The 7,949-nt window shown below is 37.8% G+C and overlaps 1 protein-coding gene across 2 annotated transcripts; it reads right to left on the bottom strand.

Annotated features, from left to right (window-relative positions):
- Positions 1 to 271: 271 nt before the first annotated feature.
- LOC127790050 (SWI/SNF complex component SNF12 homolog) lies at positions 272 to 5,865 on the bottom strand. 2 transcript variants are annotated; one of them, XM_052319308.1, is made up of 3 exons: positions 5,714 to 5,865; positions 3,849 to 5,629; positions 272 to 765 (listed from the first exon to the last, which is right to left on the bottom strand). In XM_052319308.1, exons 2-3 carry the CDS (start codon positions 5,384 to 5,386, stop codon positions 693 to 695), a joined length of 1,611 nt encoding a protein of 536 aa, XP_052175268.1. In that variant the 5' UTR covers positions 5,387 to 5,629; positions 5,714 to 5,865; the 3' UTR covers positions 272 to 692. The 2 variants fall into 2 exon arrangements, with proteins under 2 accessions (XP_052175268.1, XP_052175267.1); XM_052319307.1 differs by having other exon boundaries at positions 3,849 to 5,817.
- Positions 5,866 to 7,949: the final 2,084 nt, after the last annotated feature.

Below are 7,949 nucleotides of genomic sequence, written 5' to 3'. Positions count from 1 at the left end.
ATCGACGACGGCAGCAACGACTATGGCTGAGTCTAAGGTTGGGACAGGGTTTCTGACTCTAATACTATGTTATGTGAATAAAAATAATGCATATATTCCACTCAAAGTATACAATATAAGAATATATATACATATAAATATTTAAATTTAATTATACTAATGTCCCTTATTTATCTTATTTAACAACCTTTTTCAGGACTAAGAGGAGGTGTTCCTGTTCTCTGTACTTACACCAGACCAGAAGAAGTCAAAATCATGAGATTTAATGACATGAATAACGTGCTTACTAGCTTAGTCCTTTCTGCTGCAAACTGATGGCCATAATCAGAAACATATCTCTAAACTAAAGTACTTCAAACTGAAGTTACTGCAAGGAAGATAAGATCAGAGCCTATATAGGCTTGATGAACTGGAGAGGCACTACACTTGTTATCCAGTTCTGAAGATTACAAAGATTACAACTACATCCTTTCCTGATAAAGAGGATGAGCAACCAACAATGATGTTGAACCAATTCAACATCACTTCAAAGCTCATTGTTTCCCTGTCTACAATATCCAATTCCTAATTGATAGTAAAATACAATCTATATGAGGCCAAATTTGGCATAGCAAGTCACAGACATGTTCTTTCTTGTGATAAAACATAGAAATAATGATCAGCATACTACCCCAATGGAAGTTGAGATTATACTATGTGCTCCCAGGCGCATCACTTCCAACTGAAGTCTTGCGATTCAGGTACCGGATAACAGCGTCTTCAGCCCTGTAAACATGGGTAGAAGTACACAATGTGTGATCAATGCTCTTGAATTTATATAAGGGCAGTGGAGAAACATAATAGATAACACGACATATCAAGTACTCAACTAAGAAAAAAAAAAAAATCAAGCCTTAATCTCGCTATGTGGAGTTGGATGCATAAATTCTAGCTCACATAAATTCTAGCTCACAAGTCATTTCTATCTCTGATATGTTTTTCTGTAAGACCCTCATAACTGGTATCATTTCTTGGTCTTCCTCTCTCCTTTGCTAAGATTTGTCCCATTCCATCCATTCTCAATGAGTAAAATATCCAATCATAGATAGAAAATAAAATGTTCAAACCAAAAATATGGTGCCCAAGTCATATTTGTCTCCAATCCTAGCGGCAAGCCAGAAAAAGAACAGGTTTGACTTGCCATGTTGCTAAAAAGTATAAGTAGACAAACACAACTTATAGGGTGATAGAAACACCAAACATGATCAAGTGAAAAACCAGAGAGCAGACCCAGATCAAGCTGTGGCATCAACCATCACTAAAATTATGTTCACGGAATCAACAACCAATTATTTTGATCATATTAACCATCTGGATATGATTATCAGGATGTATACACAATAATCAGCATACATGTTAAAACCACAATCCTTTGATATTACACTTCTCCAATACTTAACAAACCATCCAAATGTCATAGTCAACAAAAACAGGAGGCACATAAATTCACATATATGTGGTAGTAGGAAAATACTATCCCAGAAAAACTCAATAGAGAAAACTACACCAGAATGATGCAGGATTAGTATTTCTAAAATATTGAACAAAATGGTGGTGCTTTGCAGGGGAAGACCCACTAAGGGCCGAGAGGGAGCGGCCACCCTCACTGAAAATTAAAAAATAATTAATTTGTTATGATGTTAACTTTTAAATTAATTGCATTACCTTTTAAATGCATAGCATTGCTAAAAGTGGCGGCATGGCCTAGTGGTTTTTGTACCAAGTTTTTCTTCAACAGTAAGGCAGCTGAGGTTTGAAACCTACAGGAAAGCTTTCAAGGCATTTTTTTTCTTATTATATTGTTCATTTTTTAGTTTTCTTATTTACATTATTTATTTTATTATCCCAATTTAGGTTGGGCTTTTCTTCTAACTATTTATAGTAAATATAATTATTATAATGTATATACTAGCCCACGGTTACATGTTAGATATTAAGTGTTGTTACATATACAATAATTGGGTAAATAACAACGTCAGTCCCTGAACTTTGCATTTAGCAACCAATTCGTCTCATACTTTAATTTTTACCATAACAGCTGCTAAACTTTTAATTTTGCTATAATTTGGTCCGTCAGTTAATTTTCCGTCAAGCACTGTTAAGAAATCTAATGTGGCAAACACAAAAAATAAAAATTAAAAAAATAGAATCTCATGTGACCAACAAATAAACTAAACCATAATTATCCATCATCCTCCCCAAAGTTACCAAGGGCCGTCTGTCAATCCCATCAAATCTCCTCAAAATTCTGTCCCAACAGTCGTCCTCGGATGCCAAAAAAAAAAATGGAAGATTGTGGGTTTGGTCCAATTCTGAGATTGGTAAATCCCTCTCACATTAATTCTTTCTCTATTCTTACCCTCCACCCTCCAGGCTCCGATCTGTCCACAGTTGAAATTTGAACTTGGTGACAGGTTCAGATCTCTGTCAATTCCCCTTCTAAACTCTTTCCATCTCCATTTGCTCTCTTTATGTTCTTTCCTATCGCCACGTAAAAATAGAAGAAAATCGGAGCTACAACCTACTGTTGCTGCTCCTTCATTTATCATTTAAAAATGAAAGTTCTCCTTCATTTAACATTTAAAAATGAAAGATAAAACTTTGTTAAACCCAATCATACATACATACATACATATATGTATAGACTATGTATATAGACTATATGATTAGGTATCACAATGGACCAAATCCATAATACCGTTGCTGCTCCTTTGTCTGCCTAAGTTTCACCCTTGGTTGTAACACACAATGTGACTCAAAACCCCACACAAACAACCAAGAAACGAAGCCCACTACCTAAAACAAAAAACAGCCCCACTCAAAAAGCTGAGAAGGAACCAAAATACACCAGATCCACCATCTTCGTTTGTGTTTAATAGAATGGATTTTCATGACAAAGGATTAAGTAATTTACTATATTCAGGCAAAGCAACCAATATCACACGCCAATTATACAATCCCCACGCACTAGAAATCTGTCAAAGGGAGAGATTTCACTTCCAAGTCTCTTCACAGAGATTTCACCACTGATTATACAAACCCTTGATGGCGACAAGAACGGGCCGGTGGCTGTGATGGCAAGATAAGGCCGGCACTGATGTTGACATCGCTTGAATGAAACATAATCTTTGTGAGGGGTAATTTTGGGGAAGATGATAGATAATTAAGGTTTAGATTTTACTTGTTGGTCACGAGAGCTTCTATTCTCTTCTTTTTCTTTTTATTTTTTATGTTTGTCATGTCAAATCTTTTAACAGTGTTCAACGGAAATTTAACTGGAGGACTAAACCATAACCAAAATTGAAAGTTCAATGGCTGTTATTACAAAAATTGAAGTACAAGGACCAATTTGTTACTAAGTGTAAAGTTCAATGACTAATGGTGTAATTTACCCTTAAATAATTTACTATTCTAGTTTCAACATTTCATCATGTGAATAAGTTGGCAGTTTAAACTTTTAGGGTTTTAAAAGCTATTTACACAGATGGAAAGAGAAGAAGGAAGCCATTTATTAGGATGAATCTAAGATGATGTAATGCAGAAAATCTAAGGTCCGTTGCACCCACTTTTTTGTGCAGAAGTGAGAAACATTAGCAATTCAACCATACCAGACAAGTATCATCTGTAACCTAGAATCACTATACATGATCAGGGATTGATCAACCATGAGAATGCTGGTTAGAAATTAATGGAATGTAATCAAAGGATACTTACCAAGGGTGATATATATAATCATAACATAAGAAACTTTCACACACATAGGTTCTAGTGAGTTCATGTCAAAGAAATAAAAGACAGAAGATGCTTACCAAGGTTGATTATAGAAGTCAGACCAATGTTCTTTCTCAGCATTTCGATTTGCATCCCCAACAGCCAGTTTCAAATCCCTATTCTGAGAAGAAATCAGAGCATTGATAAATTGTGCAGGAGACCGACTGAAACCAAGAAAGAAAGCCCATCTACGACGATGCTCATGGATCTTCTTTATAGCAGCAGAAATAGCTTCATCACAAGCATCTATCTCCTTGTGCTTCTCTAAATTAGCCAAGAAAGCAGACATTTCCTTCCCTAATGAGACTGGAACATCAACCAGGACATCATAGCAAGTATTCCCAATTGGACTAGGCCCGGAAAGCTTGACCTTATGCTCCAAATGAATTGGCTGTGGTGGAGCTAAATGTTGTGAGATCTTCTGCGAAACCATGGCAAATTTCATTTTCTCTTCCCCAAATACTTTCCGAAGAGGTGGATCACACATGAAGAATGATGGATCGCTTGGAACCTGTAACTTCCTAGTCTTCACATAATGCCAAAGTGCAGCTATAATCCTTGGCCGGGTTTCTACCTCAACTCCAAGAACTTCCCTTAAAGCTGGTGATAATTTAAATTTCTCAGGAATATAATTCATTTCAAGTCTTATAATTGCAGTGAATTCCTTGTCCCCTGTTCTTTTTATCTCAAAGCCCTCCTGTAGAACAGGTGATCGAGCACTTTCCCACAAAATGACATGGTTATCCGGATACAGAGTTTGATCCAAATAAATGGTAATCTTTTTGAAGAAAGATGAGAATTTTGGACAGGAAGAGTTTGATTTCTGCACCATTCCAGCAGCATCACGATCTGTGTCATCCTCCATGATCCTGCCCATTATCTTAAGGGACCAAGATGGGGGCTCAGCGTTCTTATTGTCCGAGGCTGTTTGTGTCTGATTAGCAAAAGTGTTAAAAACATAAATCCGAAGGGTTTTTTGAACGCGGGGGGGATTCTTAAGAGACTCCTGAATATCAGTCTTCTTTCTTGCAAGAGCAGCATCAACCCGAGCCTCAAATTCAAGCAGCTGGGTGTAAAGTGCCGATTCTGGCAAAATCGCAGCTACTTTATCTGGAATTTGCTTCTCAGGAAGCTTCCTTTTCTTCCTTTGAGCAGCAGGGGTTAATTCCATAGTTTTCAAAGGCGAAACACCGCTAGTACCGGCAGTACCAGGAGGCCTAGAAGGTGGCTTCTGAGGTGCCCGCTTGACACTAACGACACCAGGCGTTGAAATAGAGGGTGAAGAAACACCAACATTATTGGTCCCAGAATTTTGCAAGTGAGCAAAAGACTGGGATTGAGCTTGCAACTGAGCTCGGAATTGTGCGTGAGCTGCTTGGGCCTGCGCCTGGGCATGCTGTGCCTGAACCATTGCTTGAGCGTGTGGTTCCGGTACCTGAAAATGCCCAGGAAAGTGAGACCCACCACGCGTTTGAGATTGTGCTTGTGCGAGTAAATGCCCCTGGTGGTTCATGGATTGCGGCATTGCCCCTAAACCACCAATATTCTTCACCGGGTTATTGTTATTCACCGACATCTCGATATATAATCTACACCCAATACTTTAATATTCAGATAATTCCATCGATCAAGAAATAAATCCTCTAAAACCCCTACCTCCGGCAACACCAAATCCGCTGCTATTTCACAGCTGTATTAAGCTTAAAAGTTCGAAACGGCCCTCTCGGAAAATCAAATTCAGAAGCAAATCTTTTCCGACGAAATTTACTTTCGATTCAAGAACCCCGTAGACAACGAAAAATTCATGGGCTTGGAAACCCTAGACATAGTGAAACAAGGTAACAAGCAGTAATTTGAAAAGATAGGACAAGCCTGAGAAGGGAATTTAAGCGAGCTGCCTTACGATTACATGGGTCGAAGTTGAAATTTCTTCAGCTCGCCGTCGATTGCCTTCTCCGTTTTGAGATCAGCGGCGCGGCCCAACTGGTTCTCTTTCTCTTTTCTTCAGCTCTCTCGGGTTTTATTGGGGAACGTGAAGTTACGAAATTGCCCTTGCAGCAAACTAAATCTTCCATTGGTTATGTTGCTCGAAGAGTGACGTGGCATCTCCTTGTAGGCCCAACTCACCGCACCTAATGGAGCTGAAATTATTGGAGTTTTTCTATTTAAAAAGGATTTTGCAAATTAAAATCAAGATAAAACTAAGGGTAAATTGTCTTCACATCTCGTGTGATGTGAATTTTTTTTACACTAATAATTACAGTTGATTAAACTACAAAAACTTAACAAATCAAATTATATTTAATAACTGAACTCAATCGTTCGAAATTTCTATTAATCAAATAAATTAAAGAAAATTTTAATTTGATTTATTATCTGAAGAGATTGAACTTTTAAAATATATATATTTTTGTGTTTTAACTTGATCAAATTAAAAAAAAAGTAAGCTATTTCTCTCTCTAAACGTTCTCATTTCTCTTTATACTCACATGTGATGATAAAGGACTTTTTCTAACGTTCATGCGCAACTTGCTAGTTTCTTGGGTTGGCTCTGTCGAGTGGTCCTTCCCATCGTGGAATAGGACCTTACGGCGATATTCAGCATAGCAACAAATCTGGATCTCGGTGTCTTTTTAGTGTTGAGGTGAAATTTGCTAAGATAGTAGGACACTTTTATCTAGAGCAAAAGTAAAAATTTTATGCAAGTATGAAAAAGAAACTAGTGTTCAAAAAATCTCGGGGAGAAAACTTTCCCTTGGAAGAGGTCATTAAGGCTAATTCCCTAAAGACTTGTTTTGCATGCATCACTCGGTCAAGTAATCCTCCCGAGCAAGTCCTTACGACGACTCGTCTCTTCTATTGCTTTACCCCATGTTGTTCAGCACAACGCGACCTCATTTTCTTTGAGCCTCTTTCATTTGGGGTCATTCCTCTAAGGGGTTTCTCACAAGAGTCCTTTTAAGCTTAACCTTGGGCCAAGTCACGTGCTACTAGGAGAGTCTCACAACATGGAATTCAAGGAGCCATGCATCCCCTGCATGTGCATGCCACGTACCTTAATCATCAATTGATGCCTATAAATACCCCTCAACCCATCGTGTTTTGAGAAGATTCCAATTCCAATCCTTTTGACACTCATTGACTTTTCAGTTGACTCAAACGACTCTTTTACATAGCTTCTCGGGAAAACACACACACTAGCTACATATTACACATGCATTGCACTATATCTATGTATACTTATTTCTTACCACGACAGTGTCTGACTTAAGCATTAGAAGACTTGTGCGGGAGAAATTCCCACATGCTTTCTAATTGTTTTCTGCCTTGCAGACCATTTCTTTGAAACAATCTATTTGAGACCACTTCTTTGAAACAATCTATTTGGGGATACCTTCATGCTCTACTGGATATCAAATTGAGCTTCCTTATAGTTGTGTTGGCTTCCTCTGGACAAGCCATGTGTTTCTGCCTAGCCTTGCCAACTTCTTATCAAGTTTTTTCTCCAAAACAAACAAATGTTAATTGTTGTAGTTTGACAACAACAATATTCAAGGGTAAGATGATGGCTCACATATGCAGGAATCATCTAGCATAGAGAAATTAATCTCAAATAATGAGAAAATCTCGTGGAAATGGCTTACATGATTTAGACTTTTGGTCAAAAAGGTCAGGATTTCTTTCTTGCTAAGGGCTTTACAATAGGCTGTGACAGAAGCTATAAAAAGATAGTGAATTCACCCCAATGTACTTAGGGAAACCACTCAGTTATCGTTGGGATGGGGGTTAACGAGGATAAGCATAATTCCCTTAATAATACTAACATAATAGATCTAGGCCTCACTATGAGTTAAGTGGATTAGGTTCAACAAGTGGGCCAAAATGTTAAATCTACTAAGACTTGAGCTAATGTAGTGGAAAAGAAGGGTCCTTGTATCCCAGAGAAGTTGTCTTTGATCCCTCTAATATCAATTGCTAATGGTATGCCCTGAGTGCTCCTCTTAGTGGAACTCATAGAATGAGTGGAGTACCGGAGTGATACAATTGCTAAGAAAATATAGAGAAATGCCTGTCAATTTTGTTATGGGTTAAAATTTATGATATTCCTTTGGAAGGCTAGACAAAAGCTAGACTATCTA

This window comes from Diospyros lotus, chromosome 14, assembly GCF_014633365.1.
Source record: "Diospyros lotus cultivar Yz01 chromosome 14, ASM1463336v1, whole genome shotgun sequence".
Taxonomy (NCBI): Eukaryota; Viridiplantae; Streptophyta; class Magnoliopsida; order Ericales; family Ebenaceae; genus Diospyros; species Diospyros lotus.
This window is presented reverse-complemented; position numbering and strand designations above follow the sequence as displayed.